Source organism: Galleria mellonella, unplaced genomic scaffold (assembly GCF_026898425.1).
Source record: "Galleria mellonella isolate WM207_F2 unplaced genomic scaffold, CSIRO_AGI_GalMel_v1 utg424, whole genome shotgun sequence".
Taxonomy (NCBI): Eukaryota; Metazoa; Arthropoda; class Insecta; order Lepidoptera; family Pyralidae; genus Galleria; species Galleria mellonella.
The window spans coordinates 2,615,109-2,639,840 of NW_026442097.1; the positions used below are offsets into that span (position 1 = coordinate 2,615,109).

The window sequence follows — 24,732 nt, forward strand, 5'->3', positions numbered from 1 at the left end:
TAGAATACATGTTACTGATTTGATAGAGCCAGTAGTGTTTTTTGTTTTTTTTTTTTCATTTATTTGCTGCTAGAAAAGCATAGCACAACAATTCTAGACATAGACTATTTAAAATTATAGGCACGACATGAACATGTAAATATATTGGGGCTTCGTCTTAGAAGGTTATATAATTTTTTTCGTATTATTGATTGTAAGTAGTAAAGGTAAGTTGTAGTAAAGGGGTGGTTTTAAAAAAGTCGGAAAGATTGGGACATAGCTATTAATTAATATACAGGGTGTAAGGGACAGGTTGGCAAAAACTGAAACAGTGAATTCACATCATTATTCTGAACTGAAAACAAGTGGTAATTTTTTCCGAAAAAAATTTTTTTTTGTTTTATCTCATTCTAAATCATGTATCTATGATATTATGTCATAATATAAAGAAATAATAATATTTTATAGTGTAATATAAAATATAAAACTATATAAAATATAAACTATAAAATAACAAAAACCAGGATGTAATATTTGTATGAAAAACATACCGCGACTCGCGGAATTAGCTGCGTAAAGTGAAAGCCACTAGCGTACGAAAACTACCTACGAAGAAACGCCGTTGACCGCGCAGTGTAAATATCTTGCGTCGTATGGAGCACAGTACGTCGTAAAATTTCGAATACATTGCGCGGCGTCAAAATTAAGAATCGTTAATTATATGACCGTGGTGGATTTCCGGTGGAACTATAATTTGCCATACAAAGGTTTTTTGTATTTATTTTATTATTTTTTAATAAATTTATTGTAAATAACAAGAAATAATCATTGTAAAAAAATAGGCACTCTATTGTTGAATTTTCGTCAGACCAACTAATCATCGTTCATTTTTTTTTCAATGGGGAGGAATCAGCTATTTATCACTATGTGCGTTTTGAGTTTAAATGAGGAACTAAATGCTTGTAGTTACTTACACCTTCCGTTTTGGCCAACCTGTCTCTTCCACCCTGTATACAAAGTATACAGTACATGTCACGTTTCTAACAATTTCAAACTTACAACGCATCAGTCTTGAACGTGTCCATAAATGCCAACCTAAACTCGTATTTGAGACCGATTATTTTCATAGCCTCCCACACTGGCACACAGTCGGCCATATTTGTTTTTTGAACACTCGGGCTGTAATGCTGCCAAAACAAAGAGCATATAAACTCCGCCTGTACCACGGACATTTCGGGGTATTCTAAATTTGTTCGAGTGCCGTCTTTTATGAAATCGAGCGTGGTCTGAAGCCAGAGTGTTCTAAACTCGTCTGTTACTGTACTTCCGTCGCATTTTGTCGTTGGTGACTTATTGTTTTGTACATTCTGTTTTTCTGGCGTTGACTGGGAAACTGGTCTGGAAATGTTCACACATAAATGGTGAGTTTTACATTTTACTTTCATCTCTTTCTTAATAAACTCAAAATCAAATTAAAAGTTTTTATTCTGTAGGCTGCATAATAATATTGTCTATGTCCAGTATAGTCCCTTTGGGAACTCTTTCAGGCCATAAATGCCAACTAAACTCAGAAATTAAGAATCGTTTTTTTAAATTGAAAATCAGCCGTTTGCTTATTAAACAAACAACTCACTGAGATGTTGCCTTTTTACATCACTGTAGTACACATATTGCATTTGTTATAGTTTTGGCCAGTGAGTTGTGTCACTCATTATTTTTGGAAACTTTCATGTTGGCAACATTATTATTCTGTCAATCTAAGTGTCACTGATTCCCTTTCATATGTAATCACTTATTTTTCTTCCTAATTATGGATTTAAAATGGCTAAACCTATTAAAAGTAGTATTCCTGGCATGTTATTTGCTATAATAAAGAATTATGATAGTTTAAAAAGTGACATGGAGCAAGTACTTGTGAAAAAATAACGGATTTTCAAAAAAAAATGATTATATGTAAAAAAGAATTATGAATAATATTAATTGATTTGAATAAAGAAATTATTTGTCTATCTACCCGCCTCGGTGTTAGTAATATGGACTGTTAGCAATATACCCTGTCAAGTTGACCTCCACGTGCCCTCCCCTGGAAACTCAGGAATTCCAGGTATATTCATCACAATGGGCCAATCAATTAGCATTCATTTAAAACATGTAACTAAACATTTTTCTAGAATAATCTATCTAAAATCGACATTTTTATTAAAAGATTGTGTCCCAAAGAAAAAAACAACTTCGATTTTGATAAAACCAGTTATTTTGGTTCTAATAATTAAACTACTGAACCGATTTTGATAAAACTTCCATGGGACCAATCTGTAAATATATAATTTTAGATAAAATTCAAATCGGCTTAGAACTGACGGGCTTATGAGGTAACAAACATAAAAAAATACAACCGAATTGAGAATTTCCTTCTTTTTGAAGTCGGTTAAAGGTAAAAAGAATCCCAGATTACATCAAAAGGTTCAAACGGGAGGGTAACTGATCACCTACTCTTAACATGACAACGGTAAACATAAATTGTAATACAAAATTTTAAGTGGCATTAAAAAGTAGCTGCAATGGTAATCGAAACGATAAATCAGGACGCATGGTCACCCTATTCTCAAATATAGTATAATATTAAAAATACACTTTTAAAATTTTAGTATTATATTACTAAGACTTTTAATGTGTATTTCATAATACTTATGTATGCGTGCGCGCTTGCAAGCATACGTGCGTGTGTGCATGTGCGTGTACGAACGCGGCAGTGTGCATGTACGAGCGCGTAAGTATGCGTGTACGAGCGCAAGCGCGTGAGCGTACGAATGCTTATACGTGTGTGCGTGCGGGTGGGTGCCCATGGGTACGCGTGGGTGCGCGTGCGTGTGCGTGCGCGTGCTTGTGTATGTGTGTGCGCGTAGTAACTAAACAACGAAACTAAACATTTTCACCAAATATATATTATTTTCGTTTTATTTTCAAAACTAATGTTCATAATAATATGAAGAGTCGAAACAATAGTCGGAAACAACAAATATAATTAATAGAATTCCGGTTATACATACGGTTATATATGTATTATAGCAATTAATACATTTTCACATATTCACTTTATTCAAACACTGCGGTTGCCAACCCGCTTGCCAAACGTGGCAACTACTGGCAAAACTCCCCTTATGGGAAAGGCTTATGTTTAGCAGTGGACAGACAGAAAACTCACCTCGTACCGTTTGCACACTCAGTTTGAATACTTCCATTTGAGTTTGAATTAAATAACTTGTTTATATATAACTTTGTGAATGTTAGCAACCTGTAAACAAAAAATATATAAGTATACAGTATGATAAATAACGTAACCCACTCCTTGGTGGGGGGAGGGGGGATTAGTAATGTAAACTACTAGTCCCATTACCAGCAATTTACCCTTCACGTGGTCCCTCCTGAAAAACATCGTGCTAGGTGTATTCATCAGGATAGGCTAACTGCAGGTCAGTGGGGGGGAAGGCATTGTCAGTGGGGGGAAGGGATTGTCAGTGGGGGGAAGGGATTGTTGGTAATGGGGAGGTTAGTCTCCATTGCTATCAATATACTCCATCAAGTCGACATCCACGTGGTTCCCCCTGGAAACCGCCGTAACTAATTTATCGTTGAATTCGTTACGATGGGGTAATTTGCCTACCTTTCCATCCTCACCTATCATCTCTCACTTGTGCCCCGCCAGCGTATACCGATAGCACAGGCGGGGTTACCATTCCATTATGACCCATTAAAAAATCCATTAGTTCATTAATACAGATAAAGGTTGTATCTGTACCAACCGCACTACATAGTAAGTGGTAATAATAATCGTATAAGTCGTTATCAACCGTTTTTACCAGAGGGAGGTTTTGCACAAAAGTCGTTTGCTTGGGCACTTCTGTCCCATCCGTGTTTCTACCGTGAAGCAGTTGTGTTTGCATGGCTGTGTTTCTGTTTGAAGGGTGGGCATATGTCAGTGAATTTACAGGGTACAGAGGAATAACACCTGAGTACAGATGGGCAAAGCACCGGGTTTAAACCCGGTGCTTTGGTAAAAACCCAATAAACACCCATAAACTCCCATAATCACCCAAAAAAATAGGTTTTTACGTATTTTTTTGAAAATATGTAAGTAATACCAATAAATTATTTTTATAAATTGTATTGATCAATTCTACAATATTAAATAAAACGTTAACTAATAATATTTCAGGAAATTTTAAAAATCTATATATAATAAAATGAAAGTAATTAATTTTCAGTGTTTTCATGTTGCAGTTGATCAACATGTTGGCCTTTTGCTTCCCGTAGATACTTTAAAATTTCTTCATAACACCTCGTTCGCACACATGGCCGTATATATTTAAATTCTTGAGCCACTAACAGTCCGAAATACTCATTTCTTTTATCCTCTTCTCCATAAATTAAGCATTTAGAACAGTTTGTTTCTTCTTTCAGTAAATTTTCTTTTACTTTATCCTCGTTTTTTTCTTTGTTGCGACGACGCTGGGTAAATCATCTGGACACTGGGTCTCACTATCGCCAAATATATTTGGAGATCGGCTTCGGCTACGGCTTGGCAGACATTTTTTTCTTTCTACAATTTTAAATTAAATTTACGAGGTTTGTCCGGAAAGTACGTATAAAAGTTTTTTAAAAATTTTATTTTACAATTATTCAGGTAAATCAATTTTATCCCCTTTTTTTTCGTTTTGTTGCGACGACGCTGGCTTTTTTTATCTCATTTATGTCCCCCAAAAATCATCTGGACACTGGAATTTTTCTCAAAAACTCACGGAATCGCAATTTTTTTTCATTTGAAGTTCCAAATATATTTAAACGACGGAGATTCTTTCGTTTTCGTCGGAATGTGAAGTGGAAGGACGTCCTGAACGTGGGTCATCTTGAACGCTTTCTCGGCCCTCTCTGAATCTTTTTAGACATTTTTTCTTTCTACAATTTTAAATTAAATTTATTATTACGACGCGCTGCTCTTAAATGCGACGGGGTTTCGAACACACGCGATCTAAGACCAGAACTGAAGCATTTTGTGTTTATTATTCCAGAACACTTTTATACGAACTTTACAGACCTCGTATTAGAATAAATGCTCGAACACACGCGATCTACCTTTTGTGTTTATTATACCTTACCTACCTAGGTATAAAAAGAGTACTTACGTAGATTTTCTTTTATTAACTGTTTTATACGAAGATCTTGATCTCTCAAATTAGCATCCATTTTACTTCCAGTGATTATCAACTAAATTAATAATCCACAAAGTATTAAATAACGTTTTTATGAAATATTTAGCACAAAAACAATACCCTTTAAATATCGATCGTCAGTAACTGTGGCTGACTTACCTATATTCTAGCAAGCAGGACTGCCAGATGTGAAGGGGAAATCCCCAATAAATTGTTGCATGTGACTGATGATGTGAGCATGTTCGTTTCATAATAAAAATGTTGCCAGGTAACCAAAAAGTCGTATGTTTTTGTGCGAATTACGATCATAATCTTTACGATCGTACATTAAAAAATAGACAAATAATAGTATGAGTACGATTTAAATCGTATATCTGTCAACCCTGCTAGCAAGACAGCGACAAAATCACGTTGCATAACAATGTAGCCCAAGCTTATATCTTATGAAATATACGGAAGAGATACGGACTTAGAAAAAACAGAAATGTTGTTCTTTGTGGAAGTCATTGATGAAATTCTATGTATTTTAGCCCGCAAACTTTCTTCAAACAAAAACAGCGCCATCTAGTATCGAGTTCTGTAATTATCTCTTTGTTTATGGATTTGAAGTAAGACCGCCACGCATGCAATACATTATGACTGGGGATTCCCCTATTCGTCGACGCTGAATATGAGGCGACGACAATCACTGTCAAACGTGTTCACTATTACTCTGACTCTGGTAACGTGACTTCCTGGTAACGTGTTAGGTAGGAAAAGCAGTAAAAAAGTGCATATTAAGGGAGCAGATTTGAAATAATATTTATACTTAACAAGAAATAATTAAAGGTAAGTGGATTTTTGAAAGATACAATTATATCATGATCACTTAACAATTTTAACTTAAAATTAGATGTATTATTACAAGCTTTTATTTAGCTTGCGTTATGTAAATAAAAGTATGTAGGTATGTTCGTATGTTGATGCAATTATCCTCAATCCTCAACCGACTGGGATAAAATTTTCCATACACGTTTATTTTGGATGATAGTGCATAGTTAGCTGAGAGTCGTCATTGGATAATAATGGTGGATAGCCTAAGATGTGTACTAGATATTTATTTTTAACATAATATGCGTAAGTACCTAATCGAATTAAAGAAGTTGCTGAGAAAAATACAGAACAATACGATAATAAACTAGCGTCTGCGTTTAATCCTCCGAGGAGATGTAATTTTACAAAGGTTTTTTGTATTTATTTTATTATTTTTTTAATAAATTTATTGTAAATAACAAGAAATAATCATTGTAAAAAAATAGGCACTCTATTGTTGAATTTTCGTCAGACCAACTAATCATCGTTCATTTTTTTAGGTTCAATGGGGAGACCTAAAGATTTACGCATATGGGAGCACTACCGTACTTTACCAAACAAGTCTGTTTCTTGCAAGCTTTGTAATAAGGTCTACAAATTCAGTAATGCTGCCAAAATGCTTCAACATCTTATCACTTGTCCAAAATCTCCAGAAACATTAAAAGACTCTATGAAACTTATAAAAGATAGCTCGTCCAAAACCAAAATGTCTGGACTGTCAGAGATAGAGACAAATGATTCTTTTATAAGCCCCTCGTCGTCTGCTAACACTACAATAAATGCTGAGTTTCAAGACACCGATGATCATATAAAAACAGAATTAGCGAGAGCTATATTTGTAACAGGGACGCCATTATCGATGGTGCAACATCCTTTATGGATACAATTTTTCGAAAAATTGCAACCAAAATTTAAAATACCTTCACGTAAAGCTTTAGCGACAAAATACTTAGATAAAATATATAGAGAAATGCGTTTTGAGTTAAATGAGGAACTAAATGCTTGTAGTTACTTACACCTTCAGTGCGATGGCTGGTCTAATTTAAGAAATGAAGGAATAATAAACTTTCTTATATCAAAACCTCAACCTGCATACGTTAAAAGTTTGAATACAGAAAGTAATCCTCACACTAGTGAATACCTTAGCCAAGAAGTTGAAAAAGTAATGAAAGTGTATGGAGCAAATAAGTTTCTTGTACTTATTGGCGATAACGCTAGAAATATACAAAAGGCATTCGAATTAACAAAACTCAAATATCCACATGTTGTTCCTCTCGGTTGCTGTGCACATATCCTTAACTTGTTGTGCCAAGATATTGTAAAGATACAAGAAGTAACTGTGTTTATTATGCAAGCCATAAATATAATAAAAACTGTTAAAAGGAGTCAACGATTAAGTTCCTTGTTGATAAAATCAAGGCAGGGTGAAGATTCTACACAAACACTAAAATTGCCTTGTGCTACAAGATGGGGAAGTCATGTTACTTCGTTAAAAAGTTTGAAAGCAAATAAGATAGCTTTGCAAATATTAACAGTTAGAGAAGATGTGGTAATTTCAAGAGATATTAAAGATTTAATTCTAAGTGATGATTTCTGGACGAAGACAGGGGAATGTATAAGTATTTTGGAACCAGTCACTGAAAGCATATTTTACTTAGAGAGCGACCAGAATCGTTTGCATCGCACATACATTACATTTAGAGATGTACAAGCTAAGATACGTTTTGCATTAAATGAGATTTCGACATTGAGCGAAGAAAGCAAACAGCAGATTCTAACATCAGTATCTTCAAGATGCAATATGGCAATGAGGCCAATACATTTTGCAGCATATATTCTAGACCCCAGGACTCTAGGAGTCGAACTTACTCAAGAGGAAGAACTTAAGGGTATGGAGTTTATCTACAATTTAAGCCAACACTTAAGTTTGTCAAATGTAATGGCAGATTTGGCGTGTTATAAAGCTAAAGAAAACTTTTGGGCCAGAGGATTTGTATGGAGCTCATTAGATAGCATTGAGCCCCTAATATGGTGGAAAGGTATTTGTGGTTCCACTGAGTTAAGCAAAGTAGCGATTCGTATTCTATCAGCTCCCTGTACTTCGGCAGCCACTGAGCGTTCCTTTAGTATCCAAGGCTACATACATAATAACAAAAGAAATCGACTTACAACTGAAAGAACTGAAAAAATTTCATTCATTTGTTATAACTGGAATCTTAAACATAAAGCTGAATGCGAGGACATTCAGTTTAATGAAGAAAATACCTTAGAAGCTTTCATTGAGCAAGTAAATGAACATAACAGTTTAGACGAAATAGAGCCTATCGAACCTATACAATTCATCGCTTGTAATAACTCTGAATCTGACAGTGATTGACTGTAGTTTTACATTTTACTTTCATCTCTTTCTTAATAAACTCAAAATCAAATTAAAAGTTTTTTATTCTGTAGGCTGCATAATAATATTGTCTATGTCCAGTATAGTGGACGTCTTGCGGCTGAGATGACGATGATGAAGTACAAAATCATAAACACCCAAAAATTTGGGTGTTTATGGGGTTTAAACCCAATAAACCCAAAACACCCGGTTTTTACCCACCAGACTTTAAACCACCCAGGTGGATTGCCCATCTCTACACCTGAGTACTCAGGAATAGCAACGCATGGGGGGTATCATGGACGAAACAGTATACTCTGTTATGTCCATGGTACTGCTCATGTCGACGACGATAATCACTTTCCATCAGGTGGGCCGTCAGCTTGTTTGTCATTCTAAGTTGCATAAAAAATATATCTATACTTATAATAAATCTGTAGAGAGGTCAATTCTGTACATGAAAGCTATTTCCAAAATAACTACCAGAGGGTGATTAGTGATCAATACTGATGCCAAAAATGCAATCAGTAAAATTTTGGTCTGTCTGTCTGTATGTGCGTTATAGAAACAAAAACTACTCGACGGATTTTAACGAAACTTGGTACAATTATTCTTCATACTCCTGGGCAGGTTATAGTATACTTTTCATCACGTTACGATCAATAGGAGCAGAGCAGTGAAGGGAAATGTTAAAAATGTCCATCCGTACGACGCCGAGACGGGGCGCTAGTATATAATATAATATATATAAAATAAATAAATATTTTTATTATTGCTATTATGGTAGAGGGATGGACAGCGGTGTCCCTTTTAAAACATCAACAGCCAAAATGCGATTGCCAACCCTTCCACCAAGCATGGCAACTACTGGCAACCCCCCCCCCCCTTATGGGGGAGGCTATGTTCAGCACTGGACAGTAAACAGCCTATATAACAAATAAACAAACAAAACGTTGCAAAACTTACAGTTTACCCCTTCTATTACGACTGTACCCATACACCAACTTGTAATCATGTTCATTGTCCTTCAATTTATCCATAATTTCCGCTGCAGCCATCCGACACTCCACATACGGATGGTGCAAAAGACAATGCAGATTGTCTCTATTCTGGACTATTTTCACAATAATCACATCTATATGGGTCGATGCGATAGAGCTTACTGACGTTAGCGTTGTACGATCACTGTTTATAAACCTTAATACTGCACACAGTCTCCTACACAATGTATGCGCATCGACGACTCCAACGAGCTCCTCGAACGGCAGTTCAGTTTGATATTGGTGTTTGTCGACCGCGTCTATATTGTCTATGGTCCGTCCCGCCATTATCACCTGTAAATATTATAAAATCATATGAGAGAACTATGTTTTTTGGCTGCAACTTCACATGTGTGGATTAGAAAAGCAAGAAAACTATGGAACACTTGACGTGCAACTGCGATTCGTTGGCAAGTATGCATATGAGTCTACTGGGAACGGCTTATCCAGGGCTAGAGGACTACAGATATCTTAAACCGCGGGATATCGTTAGGGTAACACATAGGATCTATGAAATGATGGTATAAGGCAGGGGGAAGCACAAAAGATCCATATGGGTCGACGTGCAACGGCTTAGCTGACCCCATATGCGAAAAATAAGATAAGAAATCTAAAGGAGTTCACTTCTAGATTGTGTATTAAGATAAAATATACTGTAGATTTTAAGTTACACCTTCAGGAATACAAATGTGCCATGTGTGTGGGTAATGCCTGAATAAACATACAGACAAACAATATTACTGAAAATCATTGTTTTAGTTTCTGATGCTCTTATTAAAGCACCTCCTATGAATTTTTCTTAAATATCTCCCATATACAGACAGATAGATAGATACTCTTTATTGTTTCCTCCAAAAGATTACAATAGTAAACTTATTATAGATACATACAATTACAGATATTGCCTAATTACCAGAGATAGACTTTGTACAAAAGTCGTTTGCTTGGGCACCTCTGTCCTATTCATGTATCTACTGTGAAGCAGTTGTGTTTGCATGGCTGTGTTTCGGTTTGAACGGTGGGATATAGCAGTGCATTTACAGGGTACAGAGAAATAACACCTGAGAACGTCCTCAGGAATGGCAATACATGGGGGATATCATGGGTGAAATAGTATACTCTGTTATGTACATGGTTCTGCTCATGTCTATAGGTGATGGTTACCATTTTCCATCAGGTGGGCTGCCAGCTTGTTTGCCATTCTAAGTTGCAGAAAAAAAGTTACAATTTTATTATATAAGATATTGAAATATTTACATATATTTTTATTATATGGTATTCTGGTGATTTACAGGACCACATAACAATAGTAAGCTCAGAGATGAATTTTATGGACACTAGTGATCCCATTCAGGTTTTTTTTATTAATGCATGATAATGGAATGTTAGATCTGCCTGTGCAAACGGTATATGTTGGCAGGGCACCAGGAAGTAAGAATGTAAAGACAGGTCAGTTAGTCCATCGTGATGTATTAATAAAAAATTTACCACAATAGTTTCCAGGGAGAACCACATGGAGGTTGACCTGTTAGGGTATATTGCTAGTAATGGGTCTGTTGGATCTCACTACTAACAATCCCTGTCCCCCTCCCATTCATATTGACTTCCACATAGTTCTCCCTATAAATCTTCATGGTTTACCAGTAATTAACTGCAATTTTTTCTGGGTACAAATCAAGATGGGCCAATATATCTGTTTTCAGACTCACCTATCATCCCTCACTGGTGCCCCACCATCCTAAACCAACAGCATAAGCATAGTAATTATTCCTTTTATTTTAAAAAAACACATTACCAATGGTCTCATTGGATTGAAAAGACTCATTGAAATGGACTCACTGTAATAACTTATTTATTTGGTCGGCAACACACATGTAATACCTCTAGTATTGCTGATGTTCATAGGCTACAGTTACCACTTACAATTAGGTGGGCCGTATGCTTGTTTGCCACCTCAGTGGTATAAAAAAAATATACTAATATTATGAAGAAGAAAGTTTTGAAATATTTTCTGTTTTTTTTTCATAGATAAACTCAAAAACTACTCAACTTTTAAGTGACCTCAATAATCTTAACACTAGATACAAATAAAAACATGTTGTTCCAAAGTATCATTTAGTAAAAGTTAATAGGTCTTTTGTGGGAATGAGCATAAGACACCGAAGGATATTTTAGATTTACCTTTTAATAAATTTAAAACAGTTATTAAATAAAAACATTTATTGAACAAAGCCTATTTATTACACATTGAACAATTACTTGAATGACAAATGTGCATAGTGTTTGCATGATCATGCACAGGCTTTTTAATGACCCCATAATTTTACACATAGTACATTTAAGTAAACATATGTGTATTTATTATATATATATATATATAAATTTATTAAAAGGTAAATCCAAAATATTCTTCGGTGTTTTATGCTCATTTCCACAAAAGACCTATTAACTTTTACTATACTATATACTATACTTTTATATATATATATATATATATATATATATATATATATATATATATATATATATATATATATATATATATATATAAATCGTATTTGTTATGCTATAATACAATTTATTTTTTTATTGTACGCGCTCTGAAAATTGTAGGTATTTTTATTGTTATTTAATAAATAAAGTAATAACTACCTACTTAGCTATATGTTATTACTTGCATTTAGTTTTAAATAAAATATAATAATTTATTTAATGAAAATTTAAGCATAGATTTTCCGTTTTTTGAACTTTATATATTATTATTAGAATTATAAATGTATTCGAAATTCTTACCTCGATTTTTTTAAAGACTTGTCGAAACACTTTTTCAATTACGGAAGAACACTTTATTTCTATTAAATATACTAAAGCCTATAATATCCTAAAGTAGGCATTTACAAAATTATTAAGTACTTTACGACTTAAAGTGAATAACGTTCATGGTTTGAGCGTTGAACATAAAATGTGCAAAAACTACAAGCCACAAATTTAAAATCTACTTACTATGCTTTAAAGAAAAACTAAACCTTTACATATGTATTAGATCAATTAATCTTTATTAAAAGAGCAATATTTAAATTCGCTGACTATAAAAAAATAGTATTTTCTTTTTTTCTTATAAAACTTAAGATTCAAACTCTTTTCTCCTGATCCTGAGCCACAGAGTAATAATAATATTATGTTATCTGTAGCGCACAAAACTATCTGTTATCATTTACCCACAGACATGTTCCTGTGTAAATGTATCGTATAGATTATTGTAATTGATCAATTATACCTACCTAAAAAAATATACCTATTAAATTAATAAAAAAAAAAAATATCACATAATTACTTCTGCTTACCTGCTCTGTACCTATCACTTTCCGTTAGATGGGTCGTCAGCTTGTTTGCCGTTCTAAGATTACATAAAAAAATATTATTTAGATAAATATGAATAAAAAAAATCCAAAAAAATAACACATTCAGGAAACTAGTATTTTTAAATATTTATTCTGTCACAAACTATCAGGTAAATACTGTGATATCAAATTGATATTTTAATTTTTAAGAAATGGCGCCTTAGAATTCTGATATTTTGTAATCCAACTGTTGCGGCGCCGGAAAACAGCTAAAATGACCGGATGACTCAAAGATAAAAAAAAAAAAACTTTAACAACATTTTATTTCTTCGACTCATATATTTTATAAGATTTTATACTTGTCTGGTCTTATAGTCATTGGTTCTTAATAAGGTAAGGTTTTTATTAAGGTTATAAAAATGAAAACTCATTTGAAGCGATTGAAACCATGTTTACTGCTATTAAAAGTATTTAATTTTAGCCGGGGGGCCAGCCCATTTGGCGACCTCCAATCACGTGTATATGGAGATGGTAGACGCTCTGAGCGCCGTCGCGTCCATCGTTGATCACCAGTCTGAAGCCACTTTTGTCGAGGCCTTCCTGCGTGGCTACTTTTCGAGCAGCTGTAAGTAGGTGCCCTGTACAAGATAAAATGCATATTCTTATTTAACTGTTAAAATAAGTTGTATGGTTCTTTTACTGATGACTAGAGATGGGCAATCCACCTGGGTGGGTTTAAAGTCTGGTGGGTAAAAACCGGGTGTTTTGGGTTTATTGGGTTTAAACCCCATAAACACCCAAATTTTTGGGTGTTTATGATTTTGTACTTCATCATCGTCATCTCAGCCGCAAGACGTCCACTATACTGGACATAGACAATATTATTATGCAGCCTACAGAATAAAAAACTTTTAATTTGATTTTGAGTTTATTAAGAAAGAGATGAAAGTAAAATGTAAAACTACAGTCAATCACTGTCAGATTCAGAGTTATTACAAGCGATGAATTGTATAGGTTCGATAGGCTCTATTTCGTCTAAACTGTTATGTTCATTTACTTGCTCAATGAAAGCTTCTAAGGTATTTTCTTCATTAAACTGAATGTCCTCGCATTCAGCTTTATGTTTAAGATTCCAGTTATAACAAATGAATGAAATTTTTTCAGTTCTTTCAGTTGTAAGTCGATTTTTTTTGTTATTATGTATGTAGCCTTGGATACTAAAGGAACGCTCAGTGGCTGCCGAAGTACAGGGAGCTGATAGAATACGAATCGCTACTTTGCTTAACTCAGTGGAACCACAAATACCTTTCCACCATATTAGGGGCTCAATGCTATCTAATGAGCTCCATACAAATCCTCTGGCCCAAAAGTTTTCTTTAGCTTTATAACACGCCAAATCTGCCATTACATTTGACAAACTTAAGTGTTGGCTTAAATTGTAGATAAACTCCATACCCTTAAGTTCTTCCTCTTGAGTAAGTTCGACTCCTAGAGTCCTGGGGTCTAGAATATATGCTGCAAAATGTATTGGCCTCATTGCCATATTGCATCTTGAAGATACTGATGTTAGAATCTGCTGTTTGCTTTCTTCGCTCAATGTCGAAATCTCATTTAATGCAAAACGTATCTTAGCTTGTACATCTCTAAATGTAATGTATGTGCGATGCAAACGATTCTGGTCGCTCTCTAAGTAAAATATGCTTTCAGTGACTGGTTCCAAAATACTTATACATTCCCCTGTCTTCGTCCAGAAATCATCACTTAGAATTAAATCTTTAATATCTCTTGAAATTACCACATCTTCTCTAACTGTTAATTAATAATAAATAATAAGCTATCTTATTTGCTTTCAAACTTTTTAACGAAGTAACATGACTTCCCCATCTTGTAGCACAAGGCAATTTTAGTGTTTGTGTAGAATCTTCACCCTGCCTTGATTTTATCAACAAGGAACTTAATCGTTGACTCCTTTTAACAGTTTTTATTATATTTATGGCTTGCATAATAAACACAGTTACTTCTTGTATCTTTACAATATCTTGGCACAACAAGTTAAGGATATGTGCACAGCAACCGAGAGGAACAACATGTGGATATTTGAGTTTTGTTAATTCGAATGCCTTTTGTATATTTCTAGCGTTATCGCCAATAAGTACAAGAAACTTATTTGCTCCATACACTTTCATTACTTTTTCAACTTCTTGGCTAAGGTATTCACTAGTGTGAGGATTACTTTCTGTATTCAAACTTTTAACGTATGCAGGTTGAGGTTTTGATATAAGAAAGTTTATTATTCCTTCATTTCTTAAATTAGACCAGCCATCGCACTGAAGGTGTAAGTAACTACAAGCATTTAGTTCCTCATTTAACTCAAAACGCATTTCTCTATATATTTTATCTAAGTATTTTGTCGCTAAAGCTTTACGTGAAGGTATTTTAAATTTTGGTTGCAATTTTTCGAAAAATTGTATCCATAAAGGATGTTGCACCATCGATAATGGCGTCCCTGTTACAAATATAGCTCTCGCTAATTCTGTTTTTATATGATCATCGGTGTCTTGAAACTCAGCATTTATTGTAGTGTTAGCAGACGACGAGGGGCTTATAAAAGAATCATTTGTCTCTATCTCTGACAGTCCAGACATTTTGGTTTTGGACGAGCTATCTTTTATAAGTTTCATAGAGTCTTTTAATGTTTCTGGAGATTTTGGACAAGTGATAAGATGTTGAAGCATTTTGGCAGCATTACTGAATTTGTAGACCTTATTACAAAGCTTGCAAGAAACAGACTTGTTTGGTAAAGTACGGTAGTGCTCCCATATGCGTAAATCTTTAGGTCTCCCCATTGAACCTAAAAAAATGAACGATGATTAGTTGGTCTGACGAAAATTCAACAATAGAGTGCCTATTTTTTTACAATGATTATTTCTTGTTATTTACAATAAATTTATTAAAAAAATAATAAAATAAATACAAAAAACCTTTGTAAAATTACATCTCCTCGGAGGATTAAACGCAGACGCTAGTTTATTATCGTATTGTTCTGTATTTTTCTCAGCAACTTCTTTAATTCGATTAGGTACTTACGCATATTATGTTAAAAATAAATATCTAGTACACATCTTAGGCTATCCACCATTATTATCCAATGACGACTCTCAGCTAACTATGCACTATCATCCAAAATAAACGTGTATGGAAAATTTTATCCCAGTCGGTTGAGGATTGAGGATAATTGCATCAACATACGAACATACCTACATACTTTTATTTACATAACGCAAGCTAAATAAAAGCTTGTAATAATACATCTAATTTTAAGTTAAAATTGTTAAGTGATCATGATATAATTGTATCATTCAAAAATCCACTTACCTTTAATTATTTCTTGTTAAGTATAAATATTATTTCAAATCTGCTCCCTTAATATGCACTTTTTTACTGCTTTTCCTACCTAACACGTTACCAGGAAGTCACGTTACCAGAGTCAGAGTAATAGTGAACACGTTTGACAGTGATTGTCGTCGCCTCATATTCAGCGTCGACGAATAGGGGAATCCCCAGTCATAATGTATTGCATGCGTGGCGGTCTTACTTCAAATCCATAAACAAAGAGATAATTACAGAACTCGATACTAGATGGCGCTGTTTTTGTTTGAAGAAAGTTTGCGGGCTAAAATACATAGAATTTCATCAATGACTTCCACAAAGAACAACATTTCTGTTTTTTCTAAGTCCGTATCTCTTCCGTATATTTCATAAGATATAAGCTTGGGCTACATTGTTATGCAACGTGATTTTGTCGCTGTCTTGCTAGCAGGGTTGACAGATATACGATTTAAATCGTACTCATACTATTATTTGTCTATTTTTTAATGTACGATCGTAAAGATTATGATCGTAATTCGCACAAAAACATACGACTTTTTGGTTACCTGGCAACATTTTTATTATGAAACGAACATGCTCACATCATCAGTCACATGCAACAATTTATTGGGGATTTCCCCTTCACATCTGGCAGTCCTGCTTGCTAGAATATAGGTAAGTCAGCCACAGTTACTGACGATCGATATTTAAAGGGTATTGTTTTTGTGCTAAATATTTCATAAAAACGTTATTTAATACTTTGTGGATTATTAATTTAGTTGATAATCACTGGAAGTAAAATGGATGCTAATTTGAGAGATCAAGATCTTCGTATAAAACAGTTAATAAAAGAAAATCTACGTAAGTACTCTTTTTATACCTAGGTAGGTAAGGTATAATAAACACAAAAGGTACTTAGATCGCGTGTGTTCGAAGCATTTATTCTAATAAATTTAATTTAAAATTGTAGAAAGAAAAAAATGTCTGCCAAGCCGTAGCCGAAGCCGATCTCCAAATATATTTGGCGATAGTGAGACCCAGTGTCCAGATGATTTACCCAGCGTCGTCGCAACAAAGAAAAAAACGAGGATAAAGTAAAAGAAAATTTACTGAAAGAAGAAACAAACTGTTCTAAATGCTTAATTTATGGAGAAGAGGATAAAAGAAATGAGTATTTCGGACTGTTAGTGGCTCAAGAATTTAAATATATACGGCCATGTGTGCGAACGAGGTGTTATGAAGAAATTTTAAAGTATCTACGGGAAGCAAAAGGCCAACATGTTGATCAACTGCAACATGAAAACACTGAAAATTAATTACTTTCATTTTATTATATATAGATTTTTAAAATTTCCTGAAATATTATTAGTTAACGTTTTATTTAATATTGTAGAATTGATCAATACAATTTATAAAAATAATTTATTGGTATTACTTACATATTTTCAAAAAAATACGTAAAAACCTATTTTTTTGGGTGATTATGGGAGTTTATGGGTGTTTATTGGGTTTTTACCAAAGCACCGGGTTTAAACCCGGTGCTTTGCCCATCTGTACTGATGACTAGTGGACAGTTACTATTTGATATTTAAATAAAGAATGTTATGGTATGGATTTAATAATTAATTAATTGGGAGCCAGTCATTGGTATAGACGAAATTACAACAACAGATTTTTATATCTTTTTTGTGTATGTGTTGCCAAGTAGAAAATTAAAAAGTTAATATTTATATTTGAAATTGCTAGATGCAAAATATAAATTAATGTTAGTTTCTAATAGAAGTTCTAAATTCTATTTTTTTACATTATCTTTGTTAATGCTAAAATAAATTTTGTTCTTTTTTGAACAAAAGATTGTGTGTGGTCATGATTGTGTGTGGTCATTTGTTAGAATTAAGGCAACTATAATTTCACCACTATACTCCTTAAGATTCCATTTTTTTAAACTTAAACCAGCTTATTAATATTATAATATTACAACGGGACATGAAAGATATTTAAGAAAAATTTAAATAAGGAGTATTCATAAGGCTAGCAGATGCCAAAACAATATTTTTAAGGAATTTTGTCTGTTAAGTTTTGTAAGGAGACATTGTATTTTAATAATTACTTGTTTAATTTACGTATTTACGGTAACAGCGTCACGTATGCTTACAGCTCGCGCTCAGCGGGCGGAGGCGCGCAGTAAAGCTTGCGGTCGCATTACAGCCGCTCAAGATTAAGGGTCTCGAATGGTCCAGAAACCAATTGAGTTTTCTCGACCAAATTGTACATAAGATAAACTAGTAGTTATTAAATTAAAATTTTGTCTGTTTGTCTGTACATTTGTTTTGGCATTATATAACGAATATTGCAACAAATTGAGTAGACTCTTCACAATTATATTCCCAAAGGTCTAACTTAAAATCTAGCATATGTTTTATCTTGATACACCATCGAGAAGTGGCCTTTATTATTAGTTTTCTTCTAAATTTCACGCTTATGAAGTAGTGGGCAAAAAGGTAGTAAATTATAATTAATCAAAATGACAAATAAAAGAAAACTTATCTTTGATAATAAAGTTACATGATGTATTTAATAAACTTAATGGAATTACCAAGAAGCAGTTCATCTTCATCACCAGCCTTGGAAAGCTGAGGAATAGGTTTGCGAGGTATAACCAGAATGTGGGTTGGAGCCTGCGGGTTCACATCATGGAAAGCCACACACTGAAAAAAGAAAGTGTTTATTTCAATTATTATATTTATGGACTAATCTAACTCTCTAACTCACTTCTCAATTTTTTTTTTAATAAAATACGGCCTATGGTACTAACCCTAGCTTTCAATAGATTTTTTTTTAATCGGTTAAGCAGTTTTGAGTTTACCTATTACAATCAAACAAAAAATCTAATTTTATAATTTTTTTAACCACTAGGGTGGCAAACATACAAGCATACGGCCCACCTGATGATAAGCTGTTATGGTGACATATGAAACTTATGAGTTTAGAAATTTGAAATGTATGAATTATACTGGTATTGCATATGCCCCTGGAGGCATTAAACATACATTGCTGCCCCTGAATAAACCATGTCTCTTTATAATATAGACCTAGACAAAGGGGAGATGGTATAACTGCCAGTAATATACCAATCTTAGTAGATAATAGATCAATCTTTACAGTTATCTTGGAAACCATTATGGTTTTTTTTTAATGGGTGATAATAGATTAGTAATCCCGCCTGCATGAGGGATGATAGGTGGGGACGAAAAGGCAGGCCAGTTAGCCCATCGTGACGAATACCACTGTAATTAACCATGATGATTTCCAGGGGAAACTGTGTGGAGGTCGACCTGATAAGGTGTATTGCTAGCAATGGGTCAATTAGACCCCATTATTAACAATCCCTACTCCCCCCAAACCATTATGGTTAACTAGCATTCCCCTGGGGTATTGCCCAAGTGTATCAGTATATAAATTATCTATGTATTACAATATGATTGGACTGGACTAGTTTGTTCTGTTTAAGAATAGTATGGATTGATGGTAGAGTTCTAGCTTGTTTCTTTCTTTTATCAATATGAAGTTTGCAATATTAATTCTACTGGTAAATTCTTATTAAAAAAAAACTAACAGCTGTTTCTTGCCCGTTCTTCTCAGCTGAAATCGCATTTCAAACTGGGTAGTAGTTTCATCATTTCAAAGAGGCATCTCAGAATCTATTCCATTGTTATTTTCAAAGTATTCATATATTAGGTGTGTTAGGTTGACTGGAAGAAATCTCTTTTAGAGATAAGTTCGCCTTTGCTAACATTGTTATTATTGTTATATATATATATATATATATATATATTACATAATACTTTATTTTTCCACATAATTCTGTATTATCTTATCTAAAAGATATATCCTCTACTTAATAATTTATGTTTACAGTTAAACAGCATAAAATAGGTAATTATAATTATTCCTTTTCTAGTTTTATACTAAAACACTAATATAGAAAACTAGCTGTTGCCCCTGGTTTTACTCATGTGTTGTCATTTAACTTAAAATAAAAAAAAAATCTTTCTTACAGATGCCTTTATTATAAACTTATGTTACAAAGTTCAGCTTTCTACATTTAGTAGTTTTGACTGTTCGTTCATAGTCAGTCAGAATAAAAGATTTCATATTTTAATTGGATGGGCATAATAAACAGTTTATCAGAGAGAAACTGTACAAGAGTCATTTGCTTGAGCACCATTGTCCCATTCCTGTTTCTACTGTAAAGTAGTTGTGTTTACATGGCTGTTTTGGTTTGAAGGGTGGGATATGGCAGTGAATTTAAAGGGTATAGAGGAATAACACCTGAGTTTTAGGGTATCATGGACGAAATAGTATAATGTTATGTCATTAAGCAACAACAACTTTCCATAAGGTGGGTCGTCAGCTCGTTTGCCATTCTAAGTTGCATAAAATAAAATTTGCAAAGAAAAAGTTGGATGAAATTAATTCAGATTTTTAATAGTTAAATCAGATAAAAAGATACTCTATGACTGACTTTACAGATCAGTTTAGTAGTTTAGATTATTCACCACTCTTATACATTTCGAAGGACTTTTAATATTGCGTATTTAAAACAATTTAATATGTGATTTTGTTATCTGTTGTTTGGTAGCATAAAAGTAAGGTTATTTTTGAATATTATTCTTAAAATTAATTTCTAATCATTGATTTATTTGTAATTGTTGGTAGTAAAAATATTTCTTATATGATAAAAAAATAGGTATCTAAATTAAATAGTTACTACAAAATGTCACAACAGCTGATTGCGATGCCACCTTATAAACCGGTGTTTTAGATTTTAATTAATATATATTTTTAGGTTATAACTGTACCTGATCATCTTCGTAGACGAATTTCGCGGGTATTTCTTTCCTCAAGATCTTTCCGAAAATTGTATCTCCGCCAGGTACGGCAGATTGCGCTAATTTTACTTCATCATCCGCCATATTTTGCGAATGAATAATTTTTTTAAACAGACTACATTTTTACTCATTATTTTTTCTGTAATGATTTTTACGGCCCTGGATACTAGGCTTTCGATCTTATTAAATTTTCAATTTAAATCTTATTAAGAAAATTAAAACCTTGATTATGTTTTATTTTGTACTTATCAGATACTTAAATGAATTGATAACTAATGCTTTATTAATAAATCTCTATTTGCACTTAAAATATAACTAATAGACTATCCTAAAAAAGGAGAGCTGTGTGTGCAATAATATTGTTTCTAATTATATATTTATCTTTTAGGTAGTTAAAAGACTTTGTTTATCTAAGCTAATACAGCTCTAAGTTTCGAAAATCATTAAAAATAATAATGAAATAGGCTCTGCAATCTTGACATCCTATTTAGTTTTTATGATCCGTTCTTGATTTCTCAAGTTTGAACAAAGTAATTTTTGGTATCTAGGTGTTTTATTTAGTTAGGTATATAATCTATATAAAATAAAATACATTTTCAAATTTAATAAATTTCATTAAAGTCTACTGCCAGGTCCTACAGGCCAAACCATGTGATGTAATGCTCTGCCGAACACATGTAAACCAATGAATTTCTTGGTGCGATAGTTTTCGTCCACCATGACATGATAGCCACTATTCAGTAAGCCCTTTTCAACTGCTAAGTTTTTTGCAACTAATAAAATGTGACCTGAAACAATACAAAGAGAATACGAAAACATTATATTTTGGACAGATTTTTTTTAATACATTGTTCTCTATTAATGGTCAACAATGGGGTAAATTCTGAGCGCCATATGATCTAATTTCTAATAGACTTAAATCCTGATTATTATATTTTGGTTTATTATGGTCCTTAAAATAGTAAATTCACGAAATTATCAAAATAAAATATTAATTTAAAAAATAATTTTAGAGAAATACCGCATCAGAATGGGCCTTAATCACAAAACTAGACTAAAAATAATAAATCTAAATATTATTTAATGTTACATAGCGGCACCATTTTCATAGATCTTACGTAACCTTCTCTTTGATAGAGAGTAGATTCTACATTATACATTTAAAGAAAGAAAAAAAGAAACCATTTATTGCCAACAACAAAAAAAGTTACATAAATTATCAATAGAAAAAAGAAAACTTTACATTTGTTATTGCCAACGTGGCCACCAATTTATTCGTACTTATAGGTATTATTTTTAATTTGTGGTACAGTACTTAGTTTTATTTTGTATTAGAACCGTAGATTGACCGTGTGGTCCCGGCATAGAATAGGCCACTGCTTCCTATCCCATGGGTGTCGTAAGAGTGGGCGAAAAATGCGCAACAGTGTCTCTCTTAAAACATGTCTAAACCTGACTGCGGTTGCCAGTCCGCTTGTCAAGCGTGGCAACTACTGGCAAAACCTCCCAAGGGGGAAACTTATGTTTAGCAATGAACAGTTAAAGGCTGATATGATGATGATGATGAGATCTGTAGATACTATTTTTATTTTATGGTCCAGTCTAAGAGCTGATGATAAAGTTAGGAGAAGGCCATAATTATGATTACATTTTAGTGATTCAAGTAAATAGATAAGTAGGTAGTTCCTATGTATATATCTATTCAATAAGTAGATCTTACCTAATAAGGTAGCTACTTCTGACAGATGGTAATAAATGGCTGATGATAGAATTAGATGGGCGCGTCATTAAATGCTTATTTTTTTTTCAATTCTTTGTTAGTAACAAAATAGAGCACAATTAATTTTAAATGAAACAATCTCCAAATATTTCACAAGTTTATTTTACCCAAAAGGCCAGTACATTTGTCGTCCCCCGAACACTTGTATATGAAACTGATTCACAGTCTGACCGCCGTGTTTGCCTTCGTTCATTACCACCCTAAACCCTGAATCGCTTATACCTTTCAATTTAGCAACATGGCGACTCACGATGAGAAGGTGACCTGCGACGTAATTTTAATGATAGATAAATATCGTGTAAATGAACGGCAGGCGTTCACGACTCTAAAATGACGTCATAGTTCAGTCATTAATTTGACTAAACGATGGTGTCTTTGAAAAGTCGCAACTGATGACGTTAATATTTTAGTCATTAAGTAAAATAAATTAAAAGTGAGGTCTATTTGTTGTATATACCGACGTTATTAAATTAAAAAGGACGCCCTTTTAAAATAATTATAAGAGTTTAAAAAGTGCTCTTTAGAACATTTTCTCAAACTATAGATACCTAGTACCTTAGCAAGGTTAACCATGAGATAGCTACCTAGTACCTTCTTCAATATTATTAAAATGGATTCCAATTTATGCGAAATACTTAGTGCGTACCTAACAATCTTTCGTCCTCCTCTGTGGCCACAGAAAGTCTAGGTAGAACTTTCTTAGGCACAACTATGAAGTGCACTGGAGCTTGTCTGTCTTCATCTGCCTCGAAAACTATGCACTGAAAAAGGTAATATTTATTGTTTATCATATTATGATAGCAAAGATAATGGGGCATAGATAAAATAATATGCGTTAGATATGTACAGCAATTGCTCTGAGTCATCATGATAATTAAAAAAAAATTTTGTAATAAACAAAAAAAAAAATAGCAAACATTTTGGTTTAAATAAAATATTATTCCGATAGTTTTATATCTTTATGTATATAAGCAGTAAGTGCATGTATTTCGTTTAACATGATATAGGTACGTAATTTAGAGTATGTAGTAATCTTATATTTATGTAGTATTATCTTTATTACATAGTGTAAAATATAAATAAAAAAATTTTATATCATTTACTTTTAATGTGATAACGTGGTGAAGAATGATGAAAAATCTATAAAAACTCAATATAATTACATTTTACGCCAATTGATTATGCCGTGTAATTTATTAAAAAAAATTACCTGTTCATCTTCAAAGATGTACTGTGGTGGAGATTTCCCGCCAAAATATGGATTTTTAGTCTGTTCTATATCTATTGCAGCCATTTTTTATAAAAACACTGTTCCTATATAGGTTTTAATTCAATACACACATAAATAACCTGAAAAGAACACGATAGGTGTCGTCTTATTTGTAAGATGACGCGTACTGACTAATAGATAATGAAATGTAACAAAACGTACTGTTTATATATTTTTACTTTACCGCCGACATTCATAGAGTAGATGTACTCAGATAATGTAATATCAACAACTTGATCTACGAAATTTATATTACTATAATAATGTGGAAGAGTTTTTTCTTTGTTTAAACACACGCTAATCTCGGAATCTACCAGTCGGATTTAGAAAATTCGTTTTGTATTTGCTAGCTCATTCTTTGAGGAATGTTATAGGATACTCGACATAATACCACCATGGCGGCCATGATATCAATATATACAATAAAATCGTAACTGGTTGCTGTCTGTAGATGGAAGGTATATAAGAAAAACGATTATAAGGGGGCTTTATGAGTGCGACAGAACCCAAAACAATGATTTTTAAAATTTTTATCTGTACGTTTGTGCACGCTAATTTAAGAAACGGTTTAATCGATTTGAATGCGGTTTTCATTAATGCGTTGCGGATTGCTCCACTTAAC

General features: G+C 33.2%; 4 protein-coding genes across 5 annotated transcripts; 1 reads left to right on the top strand and 3 right to left on the bottom strand.

Moving 5' to 3' along the window:
- The first annotated feature begins 5,168 nt into the window (after positions 1-5,168).
- On the top strand, positions 5,169-8,646 carry LOC128201422 (uncharacterized). The gene is made up of 2 exons (XM_052898307.1): positions 5,169-6,017; positions 6,542-8,646. The coding sequence occupies exon 2, from the start codon at positions 6,547-6,549 to the stop codon at positions 8,416-8,418; it is 1,872 nt and encodes a 623-aa protein (XP_052754267.1). The 5' UTR covers positions 5,169-6,017; positions 6,542-6,546; the 3' UTR covers positions 8,419-8,646.
- A 4,583-nt stretch (positions 8,647-13,229) lies between these two features.
- Positions 13,230-21,276, bottom strand: LOC113516015 (adenosine 5'-monophosphoramidase HINT1-like). The gene is made up of 3 exons (XM_026900351.2): positions 21,031-21,276; positions 18,765-18,876; positions 13,230-13,437 (listed from the first exon to the last, which is right to left on the bottom strand). The coding sequence occupies exons 1-3, from the start codon at positions 21,142-21,144 to the stop codon at positions 13,277-13,279; spliced, it is 387 nt and encodes a 128-aa protein (XP_026756152.2). The 5' UTR covers positions 21,145-21,276; the 3' UTR covers positions 13,230-13,276.
- On the bottom strand, positions 13,991-16,313 carry LOC128201423 (uncharacterized). The gene is made up of 2 exons (XM_052898309.1): positions 16,175-16,313; positions 13,991-15,650 (listed from the first exon to the last, which is right to left on the bottom strand). The coding sequence occupies exon 2, from the start codon at positions 15,643-15,645 to the stop codon at positions 14,605-14,607; it is 1,041 nt and encodes a 346-aa protein (XP_052754269.1). The 5' UTR covers positions 15,646-15,650; positions 16,175-16,313; the 3' UTR covers positions 13,991-14,604.
- A 315-nt stretch (positions 21,277-21,591) lies between the features above and the next one.
- LOC113516025 (adenosine 5'-monophosphoramidase HINT2-like) lies at positions 21,592-24,265 on the bottom strand. 2 transcript variants are annotated; one of them, XM_026900364.3, is made up of 3 exons: positions 24,051-24,264; positions 23,487-23,601; positions 21,592-21,848 (listed from the first exon to the last, which is right to left on the bottom strand). In XM_026900364.3, exons 1-3 carry the CDS (start codon positions 24,132-24,134, stop codon positions 21,676-21,678), a joined length of 372 nt encoding a protein of 123 aa, XP_026756165.2. In that variant the 5' UTR covers positions 24,135-24,264; the 3' UTR covers positions 21,592-21,675. The 2 variants fall into 2 exon arrangements, with proteins under 2 accessions (XP_026756165.2, XP_026756173.2); XM_026900372.3 differs by lacking the exon at positions 21,592-21,848 and adding an exon at positions 22,925-23,104 and having other exon boundaries at positions 24,051-24,265.
- Positions 24,266-24,732: the final 467 nt, after the last annotated feature.

What these genes read in the sequence shown, in the direction of transcription:
- LOC128201422 (XM_052898307.1), top strand. Translation starts at nt 6,547, where the DNA reads ATGGGGAGACCTAAAGATTTACGCATATGGGAGCACTACCGTACTTTA.
- LOC128201423 (XM_052898309.1), bottom strand. Translation starts at nt 15,645, where the DNA reads ATGGGGAGACCTAAAGATTTACGCATATGGGAGCACTACCGTACTTTA.
- LOC113516015 (XM_026900351.2), bottom strand. Translation starts at nt 21,144, where the DNA reads ATGGCGGATGATGAAGTAAAATTAGCGCAATCTGCCGTACCTGGCGGA. An exon ending in TCGTCTACGAAGATGATCAG is followed by an intron (nt 18,877 to 21,030) that starts GTACAGTTATAA and finishes TTCTTTTTTCAG; the next exon opens with TGTGTGGCTTTCCATGATGT. An exon ending in TGAAGATGAACTGCTTCTTG is followed by an intron (nt 13,438 to 18,764) that starts GTAATTCCATTA and finishes TATCTTGTACAG; the next exon opens with GGCACCTACTTACAGCTGCT.
- LOC113516025 (XM_026900364.3), bottom strand. Translation starts at nt 24,134, where the DNA reads ATGGCTGCAATAGATATAGAACAGACTAAAAATCCATATTTTGGCGGG. An exon ending in ACATCTTTGAAGATGAACAG is followed by an intron (nt 23,602 to 24,050) that starts GTAATTTTTTTT and finishes TACCTTTTTCAG; the next exon opens with TGCATAGTTTTCGAGGCAGA. An exon ending in GGAGGACGAAAGATTGTTAG is followed by an intron (nt 21,849 to 23,486) that starts GTACGCACTAAG and finishes GTATTGTTTCAG; the next exon opens with GTCACATTTTATTAGTTGCA.